This window comes from Pelophylax lessonae (assembly GCF_965119305.1).
Source record: "Pelophylax lessonae genome assembly, chromosome: 3".
Lineage (NCBI taxonomy): Eukaryota > Metazoa > Chordata > Amphibia > Anura > Ranidae > Pelophylax > Pelophylax lessonae.
The window spans coordinates 664,827,178-664,841,037 of record NC_138770.1 but is presented as its reverse complement, the minus strand read 5'-3'; the positions used below and the strand labels follow the sequence as shown (position 1 = coordinate 664,841,037).

At 41.7% G+C, this 13,860-nt stretch overlaps 1 protein-coding gene across 3 annotated transcripts in view; it reads left to right on the top strand.

The window, feature by feature from the left end:
* The window catches only part of PAK5 (p21 (RAC1) activated kinase 5), a 293,496-nt gene extending 282,529 nt beyond the window's left edge, over positions 1-10,967 (top strand). For all 3 annotated transcript variants that reach the window (XM_082250189.1, XM_082250188.1, XM_082250187.1), the window contains 2 exons: positions 2,739-2,873; positions 10,785-10,967. In XM_082250189.1, coding sequence (XP_082106315.1) covers positions 2,739-2,873; positions 10,785-10,940 — 291 coding nt within the window. In that variant the 3' untranslated portion in view covers positions 10,941-10,967. The remainder of the gene's footprint in view (positions 1-2,738; positions 2,874-10,784) is intronic.
* Positions 10,968-13,860: the final 2,893 nt, after the last annotated feature.

Below are 13,860 nucleotides of genomic sequence, written 5' to 3'. Positions count from 1 at the left end.
TCCTCTAACTATACTTCTGGAAGTCTCTAGAAGACGGGGGGGGGGGGGGTAGCAGCATGGCAGCCTGTGAGACATTAAACAGCCCTAAGCAATCTATCTCTGCTTCGCTGTTTACAGAACAGCTGAACTAGGAGAGTGTCACACTATCAAATATTACTTTTATGTTATTATATTCTAGCTTTTCATTTTCATGCTGTTGTTGTAAGTCACTATGGACATACCACCCAACTATCTGAGATGGGAATGAGGGACACCTACTAGCAACAGTGTTTAGGCATAGGACACACCCCCTGCCACACCCTCTTAAAGGAGAATTGTACAAAAAATGATGGGTAAACCCTCAAGTGCTTTTGTTACCACTACCATTCCTTTATACAGGAATTTATTGTTTTGGAATTTACAAAGACAGCGTTTTAGAAAGTGGATGAAAGATTTAGCACTGGGAAACACTTTCTGAAAGATAAATGCATTTTATATACAATTATATAGATCAGAACAAAATGAGGGAAAAATAAGGAGGAAAGAGGGACAGAGGGACTTTGTTCCAAATGACGGACAGTCCTTCGAAATAAGGGACAGTTGGGAGCTATGATTATAGATATTTCTTATGATAAACATTGTGATGAATAAGGCCAAGAATTTTAATTGGCAGGTCTCTTTATTTACAAAATGGCTTTATGCATAGTGTCATATGTAAAGAATCTCTAATGGAACAATATACTAAGAGTTACAGTAATTGGGGGATGGGTGATGTGGAAAAGGCCTTAGCTGTATTTTCCTTCACATTTGGTGATTTGTGTATGACCCCAGAAATGCATTGTCTCATAGACCCCCCTATGACTTGGGGCTCTCAGCGATGAAAACCCTAAAGCGATTCAAATGTCCACCACTCTTTCCGAAAAACTTTTGAGTAGAGATACACTTTAAAATGTACTTTCAGTGCTGGTTTCTTCTTCATCTAGATTATATGTAATCTAACTGCCATATAAATGTCTTCTACCAGTCTACTGTAAATTACCGTATTTATTGGCGTATAAAACATACTTTTTCCCCCTGAAAACAAAGTGCAAATAATATCTGCGTGTTATACGCCGATATTTTCCATTGGGTTGCCCTAGATTGGAAGGAGGGGGCAAGCGCTGCCAGATTACACAGTGTGGGCAATTTTATACCAAGTCCTTGCTCTTATGATAGACAGCACACTGGTCCAATGCCGGGACATGTGACATCTATCATAGGAGCTGGTCCAGGAGGCAGGACTTTGTATAACAGTGACAGCCATGTAAGTGGGAGATCCCCGCTCTGTGAGGTGGGCGCTGATCAGGCTGCAATGATGGGCAATGGTGAGGCTGAAGTTGGGCAATGATGGGGAATGGTGAGGCTGCAGATGGGCACTGATCAGGCTGCATTGATGAGTAATAGTGGGGCTTGAGATGGTCACTGATCAGGCTGCATTGATGAGCAATGGTGAGGCTGCAAATGGGCATTGATCAGGCTGCATAAATGGGCACTGGTGAGGCTGCAGATGGGCACTGATCAGGCTGCATTGATTGGCAATAGTGAGGCTGGAGATGGGCCCTGATCAGGCTGCATTGATGGGCAATAATGGGGCTGGCGATGGGCACTGATCAGGCTGCATTGATGAGCAATGGTGAGGCTGCAGATGGGCATTGATCAGGCTGCATGGATGGGCAATGGTGAGGCTGGAGATGGGCACTGATCAGGCTGCGTTGATGGGCAATAGTGAGGCTGGAGATGGGCACTGATCAGGCAGCATTGATGGGCAATAGTGAGGCTGGAAATGGGCACTGATCAGGCTGCATAAATGGGCACTGGTGAGGCTGCAGATGGGCACTGATCAGGCTGCATTGATTGGCAATAGTGAGGCTGGAGATGGGCACTGATCAGGCTGCATTGATGGGCAATAGTGGGGCTGGCGATGGGCACTGATCAGGCTGCATTGATGAGCAATGGTGAGGCTGCAGATGGGCATTGATCAGGCTGCATGGATGGGCAATGGTGAGGCTGGAGATGGGCACTGATCAGGCTGCGTTGATGGGCAATAGTGAGGCTGGAGATGGGCACTGATCAGGCAGCATTGATGGGCAATAGTGAGGCTGGAAATGGGCACTGATCAGGCTGCATTGATGGGCAATGGTGAGGCTGCAGATGGGCATTGATCAAGCTGCATGGATGGGCAATGGTGAGGCTGCAGATGGGCACTGGTGAGGCTGCATTGATGGGCAATAGTGAGGCTGGAGATGGGCACTGATCAGGCAGCATTGATGGGCAATAGTGAGGCTGGAAATTGGCACTGATCAGGCTGCATTGATGGGCAATGGTGAGGCTGCAGATGGGCATTGATCAAGCTGCATGGATGGGCAATAGTAAGGCTGGAGATGGGCACTGATAAGGCTGCATTGATGGGCAATAGTGAGGCTGGAGATGGGCACTGATCAGGCTGCATGGATGGGCAATGATGAGGCTGCAGATGGGCACTGATCAGGCTGCATTGATGGGCACTGGTGAGGCTGCATTGATGGGCATTGGTGAGGCTGGAGATGGGCACTGACCCCTATTTTGCTTCAAATTTCTTTATTTAAAATGTACGTTTTTTTTCCCCTGAAACTCCCTTTTTAAAAAGAAGGTGTGTGTTATACGCCTGTGTGTTTTAGACGCCGATAAATACTGTACTCCAGGCTGATTACTTTATTAAAGCTCTTTCTTTTCATCTCTAGGTGGATATTTGGTCTCTTGGAATTATGGTGATAGAAATGATTGATGGAGAACCCCCATATTTTAATGAACCGCCATTGCAGGCAATGCGTCGGATCCGAGATAATTTACCACCACGAGTCAAAGATGTTCATCAGGTAAAGCCATTAACAGAGAGTACTTTTAGTTTTCACCAAACCAAACCTGTATTTGATTATGCTTTATGCAATTAAAGTGGACTTATAATTAAAATAATTTTTTACCGTCTTGCTGGGATGGATACAAATAGAGCATTGGTCTTGTCATCTGGTCATGTGGTTTCTAATGCAAAGGAAGAAATGAAATTGGTTAAAGTAGCTGTCAAGGCTCAAGGCTTTTTACCTTTGAGACCAAGAGCTGTTGGTGACTGAATCCCGCAATTTGTGAATTTTGAGTGGGCGCTTTGCGAATTGTGTGTCAAAACATTTATAAATAAACCCCTAAGTGTAAAAGAGAGCGGTAAAGTCTTATTTATTGAAATATTAACGCAAATATGTGACCCCCACTGCACTGGGTTTTTTTACGTGGTGCCGCATATTTGCGTATTGCGGTGTGCTTCCAACAGGAGACCGGGTCTCACCGAGAGGCCGTACTAATGGTCACCTGCTCGCTGTGATAGCCTCTGATTGGCTATCATTGTGATCAGTCACTGTAAGGCTCCATTTCCACTATTGCGACTTGTTGTGCAAGTCAAAAGCCATTCATTTCAATTTGGCCCGTTCTAACTGCTGCGACTTGAGTCGCAGCGACTTGAAAAATAGTTTTTGCACTACTTTTGGGCCGACTTCAGTGCGACTTGTCACTCATAGAAGGAAGGTCGCACTGAAGTCCCCAGAAGTAGCCGCAAACAAGTCACACTACAAAGTCGCGCTAGAAGTAGCGCGACTTTGTAGCTGCTATAGTGGAAACGTAGCCTTAAGCCCGCTCCCATGTTTTCTATCTCTGTGAATGGAGATACATTTTACATTCTCTCTCTCTCTCCTTACAGAGAGAGAAAAAAACAACTGTGTGTAAAAAAAAAAAAAAAAAAAAAGAAATAATATTAATAATAATAAAAAAAAATACCTAGATCAAGGTTTGATCTAGGTCGGTATCAAGGTTAGTGTTTTGGTAAAGGTCAGGGTTAGTATTTTTTGGGGCAGGATTTTTTATTTATTTTTTTTATTTATTTTTTTATTAGTATCAGTGTCAGTGTGAGCACGTTTTAGGTAGGATGAAAAAGGTCTGGGCTGTACTACAGGTACAAATAACAACTATCATATATGTGGTTTCACTGTGATCCTCAGGAGTAGGAGAATTTTTTTTGGGTTGTTCTTTGGTGGAAGGTTTTGGTAGTAGCAAGAAATTTACAGCTACTTTTAAAAAAAATTATTACTTTTATTTTTTTTACTATTTTGGACTAGTTTTCCTTTATAAATAAAAAAAAAATCAGGAGGTATCCATTACCATTAAAGTGGAGTTCCACCCTATTTTTATACTTACCTCCATCTTCTCGCTCCGGGTCACCTGAAAAAGAAATGGATAATCGCATATTTTTTTTTTTTTTTACTTACCTCGTAGAGAAGAAAATATACTTACCTTACTTCCTTCTTCCTCCTTCCTCGGCCGCGGCCCGTCGTCACTTCCTGGCTCTGCAATGATTCCTGGGAGCTGAACGTCATCGCTCCCAGGAATCATTGCGCCTGCACCAGCCCCGACGTCAGTTCCGGGTCGCGCACGTCATCCCCTTCTAAACAGCTTCTGGGCATGCCCAGAAGCTGTGGAGGGATGACGCGCGCGACCCGGAAGTGACGTCGGGGCCGGCGCAGAGCATCGTGGGACCAAAGAAGGCGGAAGAAGACGCCGAAGGGGATCTCGCTGGCTTCAAGCTGCCCACATCTGAGATGGCAGCCCTGGACAAGACGTTTGCAAGGTAAGTATTTGTCCTAACAGGTAAGTGCAACCCGGGACAGATCAGAGGCTAGCCATTGTGGAATGTACTAGCCCTGACTGTCCCGGGGGTATTAAAAAAAAAAAAAAAAAATCCAGGGTGGAACTCCGCTTTAACCACCAAATGAAAGCACAATTTGTCCTGAAAAAAAAATTAGGTATAATCTACCTGGATGTACAGCTTTACTAACACATGTCAAAGTTGCAAAATTGTGCTCAGGCATTAACATTTGTTTTACTGCCGGTTCACACTGTTCCTGACAAGTAGCGAACCGTGCTGTGCAATGGAACCGTTCTAATAGGAGCGACTCAAGTCGCTCCGACTTATAAAAAAGTTCCTGCACTTTTTTTTTGCAAAGTCGGAGCGACTTGCATTGACTTCCATTATGTGAAGTCATTGCAAGCCGCGCCGAAGTCGCGGTGCACGGGCGACTGCATTAGTCCCCCTCCTATCTCAGCAGAAGCCTGTTCAGAGGAAACGTCGTTAGAGAGGAGGCGTGTCGCGCCGCCACAGACGTCACGCACAAGCCCGGTCTGCAGCCGGGATCTGTGTACCGATTGCTATTGTCGCTTGATTCCCATCTTTTAATGTAAGTGCATTACTTATTTAATAAACACATCTCGGGGATAATACACTATGGTCTGTCCTTTCTCTGCCCCACACATGTTTATCTGTGGAAGTTAGGGGAAATAGGAACCGATAGTGGAGCGGGACACTATCATTGGCAATCGACCCACTGTATGAGCATCGACTACTGGATTTACTCTGTGCTTGGCATACCCACCGTTTGGTAAGAGGCTATTCATACCATACCACTGGGTGACTAATTTAAAGATATCTCCTCCTTGTCATCTAGCAATCAGAATTTTTTCTGTGCTCCACCTTAATACCTTTGGTAAGGAGGAAAGCTAGTTGGTGGCGGGATCTCTAGTCACTGAGCACTGGATATATCACCTTCAGTTTATATTGCCTTTTCAACACTTGGTGAAGATCACCATTGGACTTGGTTGCTTCATTCATACTTTGGGACTTATTTTGTTATTATTTCACATCCCATTATACACTTGGTGTAATTTTGTTATTGTGGATGTTATTGCACTTGGACATCACTGGTCCATAATTTTTTTTTTTGTATATACTCACTGTATATGTTTTTTGTCACGCATATTGTGATTTGTCACTTTTATCACTATTTAACGCACCTTATTTTTATCAATCACGACTGCATTAGTCGCCCGAAGTCGTGTTGGATCAGTTTGAACCGACTCTTACCCTTAGGGGCGAAGGGGTTAAAGTGATGTAAAGCTACATAGTTACATAGTTAGGATGAAAAAAGATACAACTAATTCATAGATTAATTCAAAATAAATAAATAGAAAACCTCCGTATACACAAAAGCCTATATCCACATTGATCCAGAGTAAGGGGAAAACAAAAAAAAACACCCTATATAGCATGGCCAATTTGCTCCGGGGGGGGGGAAAATAATTCTGATCTTCAAGGGGTCAATCTATTATTCAATTTATCAACAATTTCTGATGATTACCTGGATCAACAATCTCTGGTAAAGTATAGCTTTCTTGCAAAGTGCTGCGTAAATTGACAAAGCTATATAGGTACCTGAAATAATAATAATAATAATATTGCACACCATCAGAGTGGGGGTTGACTCTGATCTTTGCTCTTCTGCAGACCTAGAATCACCACTTGAATCATCTGACCCTTGTGGTTGTGTGTTGGATGTCTGCATCTCACTGTAGCCCATTGTGTGTCCCTTCAGAGCAGCTGAGGGGGTGTGGGGGGGATGGGCACAGTGGGCGGTATGGTGATCCAGGAATCTGACATGAAAGTTCCAAATGCTGAAAATTCTTTTGGTGCTTCTGGTTCGGCAAGAGAATAAAGACTGGATTCGGTCACATGCTAATAGAGCAACGCCCCGTGTTCTTCCTTTCAAAAAAATGTGTACATGTATTTTTTGGAGCTGTCTATTGGTGGAGCTGTACATGGTGTCCCAGGGTCTTCTACCTCCTAGTGGTGGGGGGTTCTTGGTGACCTGTGCACCATTCTATACAACACTCTTCTGTGAGCCTAGGGTGGCTTGGGGGACACTCCCCAGAAAGCATGTTGTTGACGTCCTGGGCTTGCAGGAAGTGGGCTGAATGGCACTGGGCATCACCAAACCTAGAAGAGGAGAAGCAGACTAGACCTGAGCGGGAAAGGGAGGGGGAGGGGGGGCAGTATGGATCATAGAAAGAGTGTGCACATCCTCCTCTCCTCTCTCTGACTAGTGTGACCCTTCAGAGAAGCTGAGGGGGTGTGGGGCAATGGGCAGTATGGTGATCCTGGAATTTGATACACATGAATAGTTCCAGATGCTGGAAATTCTATTGGTGCTGTCTATAGGTGGAGCTGTACATGGTGTCCCAGGGTCTTCTTCCTCCTAGTGGTGGGGGGTTCTTGGTGACCTGTGCACCATTTTATACAACACTCTTCTGTGAGCCTAGGGTGGCTTGGGGGACACTCCCCAGAAGGCATGTTGTTGACGTCCTGGGCTTGCAGGAAGTGGGCTGAATGGCACTGGGCATCACCAAACCTAGAAGAGGAGAAGCAGACTAGACCTGAGTGGGAAAGGGAGGGGGGGCAGTATGGATCATAGAAAGGGTGTGCACATCCTATTTTAAACCATGGTACGTAAATAGATAAAATACCCAACTCATATTAATCAAGCCCTACGTTGGCAGTTTGATGTAAGAACTTACGAGGGCTGTGCCGAAATCAATGCAAAAGTAGGCATGCATTTTTTATTAACTTACATAGGTTGTTCAAATTTTATATGTTGGTGGAGTAACTCTTCCCGTGTAGTAACTCTTCTTTTTCATTGCAGGTATATAATAGATTCCAAGCAGAAGCAATGTGCTGTCATTGAGTTCCTGACGAAGGAGGGGGTGAAGGCTGTTCGAGATCCACAGAGGGCTACAGAAGAAGACCCCATTGAGTAGAGTCACCAATGACGAGATATTGCTCCTGTCAATGGCGTTATCTCTGTAAACATTCTGTAGCCTTCTGTGGATGTCCGGCAGCCTGGACTTCTGCTTTGTCAGGAACTCAATGACAGCACATTGCTTCTGCTTGGAATCCCTTATTTACCTGCAATAAAAAAGAAGAAGAGTTACTATAGAGCAGGGGGTCTCCAAACTTTCGAAACAAAGAGCCAGTTTACTGTCATTCAGACTTTAGGGGGGCCGGACTGTGGCCAATGGAAGTAGAAAATGTCCTGGTATCAGTAGGAGTAACAATGCAATAGGCTTGATGGTCAGTGGGAGTACAAATTCAATACACAAACAATAGGGAGAGCCTGTCTCTGACATTGAAGTTCAATACACATTATCATAAGTGAAAACAGAATCCATTTGAAGCAATCCAAACCATTAACCACTTTAAGACCGGAAGGATTTGCCACCTTAATGACCAGGCCCTCTTTTGCGATTCGGCACTGCGTTATTTTAACGGACAATTGCACGGTCGTGCGACGCTGTACCCAAAAGAAATCAACGTCCTTTTTCCCCCACAAATAGAGCTTTCTTTTGGTGGTATGTGATCACCTGTGCGATTTATATTTTTTGGGCTACAAACAAAAAAAGAGCGACAATTTTGAAAAAAAAAACAATATTTTTCACATTCTGCTAAGTAACATTCCAAAAAAAAAAAAATTTAAAAATCAAAATCTTTTAACATTTTAGGCCAATTTGTTTTCTGCTACATATTTTTGGTAAAAAAAAAAAAAAAATCACAATAAGCGTATTTTGATTGGTTTGCGCAAAAGTTATCGCGTCTACCAACTACGGGAAAGAATTTTGTCATTTTTATTTATTTATTTATTTTACTAGTATTGGCGGCGATCAGAAATTTTTCGCGGGATTGTGGTGGACAGATCGGACCCCCTAGCTGACATTTTCTACACTTTTGGGTCGACCAGTGACATTACTACAGTAATCAGTGCTAAAAAATTGAGACTCTTACTGTAATAATGACACTGGCAAGGAAGGGGTTAACCCAGGGGCGATCAAAGGCTTAAATGTATGGCTAGGGGGTTCGCGCGAAATTGATCGCGTCTACTAACTACAGGAAAAATTTATGTCATTTTTATATAATTTTTTTTGCGCTATAAACAAAAAAAAAAAAGCGACAATTCTGAAAAAAAAAAACTGTATTTTTCACTTTCTGCTATAAAACAACCCCCCTCCCCCCCAAAAAAATTTAAAATCAAAATTTTTTAACATCTTAGGCCAATTTGTTTTTTGCTACATATTTTTGGCAAAAAAAAAAGCCAGTAAGCGTAATTAAATTAGTTTGTGCAAAAGTTATCGCGTCTACTAACTACGGAAAAGATTTATGTTATTTTTTTTTTTTTACTAGTAATGGCGGCGATCTGCGACATTGCGACGGACAGATCAGACCCCTAACTGACATTTTTTACACTTTTGGGGGGACCAGTGACATTACTACAGTAATCAGTGCTAAAAATATGCACTGTTACTGTAATAATGGCAGGGAAGGGATTAACAGTGTGGGTGATCAAGGGGTTAAATGTGAGCCTAGGGGAGTGATTCTAACTGTGGGGGGCGTGGCTTCTGAGATGACCATAGAGACATGTGATCCTATATAGCAGGATCACATGGGCTCTATGATCATTCCAGAGAGAAGAACGGTTGGCTGTGTTTACAACAGCTGACCGTCCTTCTTTCTCAGCGGGGAGCGATCGCGGGTGTCAGGCGGCAATCGGAGCCAAAAAGCAGGAGAGAGCGGCGCCGGCTTAGCGTAGCATAGATTTATTGGTACAAAAGATGAATGTAGCAACTTACTCTGAGGTAAGGATGAACTGGTACAATAGGTATGGCGGGATCATCTATCTTCTTCTCCTAGGAAAGTGCAGTGGAGGAGGGTGGTTTGATGCCGGTGGATCCGTGGGGAAGCTGTTGTTCAGCAGCTTGTCCGTGGGTTTGAGCGGCGGCGGCGGTGGCGGAGGGTCCTCTGCGGGGCTCCGGCTACCAGCTTCTGGTCTGACCAACGTCACTTCCTGATAGGGAGAAGATATGAGGTGCACGAGTTCGGATCATCCGTGCTCCTTCATCAGGCAAAACAGAGAGCGCCATGACATCACCCATATCCACCATCAATCTGAGCCGCCTGACCCGCGCATCGGCTTCCCTGTTGCCGAGTGGGGGCGGGAGCGCGCATGCTTGCCCCATAGGTTCCCGCGCGCGACCGACGTAGATCTTCGTCGGTTTGCCTGGGGGAGCCACACTGCAGTGTGGTCGGCAACCATTAAAAGACTCTTGGACGTGCATCTCAAAGGTCACAACATTCAGGGTTATAGGAAATAATTACGTCCCACACCTACACAGGTTGGACTGGATGGACTGTTGTCTTTATTCAACCTCAACTACTATGTAACAAATCTATCCGAAACTAAACAAAATTAATTTTTCTGTACTGGACATGTCTATGGCGCTTTTCCACTGCATGGAACCGAACGGTTCGGTTCGCTTTTGTGCTTTTTGTACCGGCTCGGCTCCACTCGGCCCTGCTTGGCCCTGCTTGGCTCTGTTGGTTTTCCACTGGTGGTACCGCAAGGTAAGGTGTAGGAATGGTTCGGTACGGTACGGTACGGCGGCGCTTTTCCACTACATGGAACCGAACGGTACGGCTCACTTAAACAGTACCACCTCAGTTGTAGTTCCAACAGGGCCGTACCGGTACCATATCCCACAATCCTTTGCATGCAGCCTTGACTTTTTGTCACTACTAGCCACTGATTGGTCAGAGAATCATTCTTATCCCACCCACTTTACTTTAGTGGAAAAGCAAACCGTACCGAACCGTTCCAACACCGTATCATGCAGTGGAAAACCAACAGAGCCAAGCAGGGCCAAGCAGGGCCAAGTGGAGCCGAGCCGGTACTTGCAGTGGAAAAGTGCCAAATCTCCAACTCCTAATGTCAAATATAGAAGGCTAAAGGTGCATCCTCTTGAGTTCCTCCATGTCTTTTCCCTTCCCAGTAGAACCCAAAGTCAGTTGCCTCTCGAATTTGTCTTCTCAGGTTTCTTCAGTGTTGCGTGGATTCCTAGACTTGATGCTGGTGAGAGAGCCATCCCAAAGAGCAACAGCACAAGACCTATTGAGACATCCATTCATGAACCTCTCAGGACCCCAGTCATGTATCATCCCGCTAATGAGGCAATACCGGCACCACTGAGCTTCATCGAAGCCTACGTGAAGAAGACAGGGGGGGAATCAAGATGGGGGGAAATCAGCCACAAACAACTTCAGACAACACAAGAAATGCAAAAATTAAAAGCAGCTACTTCTCAAAACTGCCTATATTTCTGTACAATGACTACAAGATGAAACGCTGGGGTGTGCTGGAATGGAAACCTCACTTTTCACTCTGCTTTTTTCCTTTTTTTGGTTTGTTTCTTTTTTTTTTTTTTTTTTAATTAAAAAAAATGCAGATTTTTACAAAGGTTCTTTTGAAGTGAAATTTAGATTTTAGTCCAGACATATCTCCAACTATTATTTGAAAGAAAGGGAAATTTAATGGCATTTGTTTAAAAAAAAAAAAAAAAAAAATGTAATATCCTTCTTTGAGGTAAAATGCACTTTTTTTCACAGGTAGGAAGCATACCGTATTTTGAAACGACTTTGTAATTTTCTGTATAATACTTTTGATAATTTGCAGTTTTTTGATGTTATGTAAACATTGTGCCAGTTCAGAAACCAGGTGTAATTTACCAAACATTTTCCAAAAAAAAAATAAAAAAAAAATTCCTACTTTTATAATCCTTTTGGAGACACCCACATCTCTGCATCAGTGTTAACTGTCTATTTTGCGTACATCCTAATCATGGCATATCTTGAAAACTTTGAAAACTAGAGTGGTTTGCAAACTTTTTCTAAGGCCCTCTCATCACCATTCGTAAGTGTTAAAAAATAATATTAATAATAATAATAATATTATTATTATTATTATAATTAATAACAATTAATATTAATTATAATGACTAATAAAAAATATAACAAAAGGAGAATTAAACACAACTTCTAGTACAAATTAGTTACTATAACATCAAAATTTTCTTTTAAAAAAAAATGGCCCACAATATTTAGAACGCAGTATTTATTTATGTACGATATTCATTGCTGTATGTATTTATAGGTCCCACATGTAATAGACTTTCAGAATAATATTGAGGTGAAGTTGCTTAGCCATTTAAAACTTTATATTTTACATTCTTGCTGTTGTTTATATTTTAGTTGTTTTTTACTTTTTTTTTTTTTTTTTTTTACCAAGTTTGTGAATTGACCTTTCATTTTTGTTGTGGGTTTCATGCATTCTTTTTTAATTTATTTTGAAATTAATATATTTATTTTGCTATTTATGTTATCATTTCAAATCCCTGTGATTTAATATCCCAGAAGACTGCAGCTGTCAACCTTCTACGCGGGTATTTTTCTAAATCCTCATTATATTTTCATTGTGATGATGTCGTAGAGTGTGTTTGAATCAATACACTTGTGCTGCTGTCTATATTTTTTTATGTATAAAAAAAAAAAAAAATGGATGACTACAAATTTGTGTTGCTTGTTGAATGAAATTTTGCATGTCAACGCTAGGCCTAAATAGATTTGTGTTTTGCAGCCACTTGATTCATATTTATTTAAAATGCAAAATAAACTTTATTTATTAAAGAACTTGTTTGATTTTATTGGGAATGCATTCATCAATATGGAAGAGCCCTGGGGCCATCATAAAAAAAATTTTGAGTTTGAAATTATTATTTTTTTTTTTACAGAATTCTGAGTTTGAAAGTCAGAATTCTGAGATTAAAAGTCAGAATTCTGACTTTGAAACTCAGAATTCTGAGATTAAAAGTCAGAATTCTGAGTTTTAAAGTCAGAATTCTGAGATTAAAAGTCAGAATTCTGAGTTTGAAAGTCAGAATTCTGAGATTAAAAGTCAGAATTCTGACTTTGAAACTCAGAATTCTGAGATTAAAAGTCTGAATTCTGACTTTGAAACTCAGAATTCTGACTTTTAATCTCAGAATTCTGAGTTTCAAAGTCATAATTCTGAGATTAAAAGTCAGAATTCTGAGTTTGAAACTCAGAATTCTGAGATTAAAAGTCAGAATTCTGATCAAAATGAGGACCAAATAGTCCGACGTAAATTACTTTTTACAAAGAAACTTGGAAACATAATGTGATTTTAACCTCATTAAATTTAAATTGGATAGCTGGCAGAAAAAAAAAAAAAGATACCTTTACAGTGGGGTCCCCAAACTGCAAGAGTTAGGCTGGTCATACACTAGTAGATTTTCGACTCATCAAAATTTTTATTACATTTGACAACTTTAAAAAATGTAATTTAAAAAAAAAATTTAAAATGTTTTTTTGCTTTTAACATACGATTTTTGAAACCAATTGGTGCCAGTTTCTGCAACAATAACCCCCACATTATTGTTGCCCATTTTCACAATAATAACCCCCCCCTCGCATTGGTGACAATTTCTGCACTAATAACTCATAGAATTGGTGCCAGCGTACGCCATAATAACCCCCAGCATTAGTGCCAGTTTATGCTTTAACAACCCCCTGAACTTGTGCCAGTTTACATAATAATAACCCTCCAGTATTGGTTTCAGTAATCATGATAATAACCCCCAGCACTGCCAGTGCCTGTGCCAGTTTACACAAATATATATACGTTGCTGGTCATTGGGATTATGCTATGTAAACTCCTTTTCGCTAGTAATTCCTTAAAGGGTAACTCCACTTTCATGGGGGAAAAAAAAAGCAAATAAAGAAAAAATAATATAGCATATACAATTGCAAAACACCTTATATTGTAATTAAATGTTATTAAAAATTACCTTTCATTTTCAATCTACAGCCGCTGTAATTTTCTGAAAATGCAATATGTATACTGACCACACCCCCAGAAACATAATTTCCTGCTTGTGTGATTGGCTCACCGATTTTCCCAGAAGTCTGCACTAAGATACAAGTTAGATTTCTGGCATCCCCTGCAATAAAAATGTCATTTTTTGTGAGATACTCCCAATAGGAACACGTCTAAAGGGATGCAGGCCCAGCAGATTTCCCAATTAGTGCCCTGC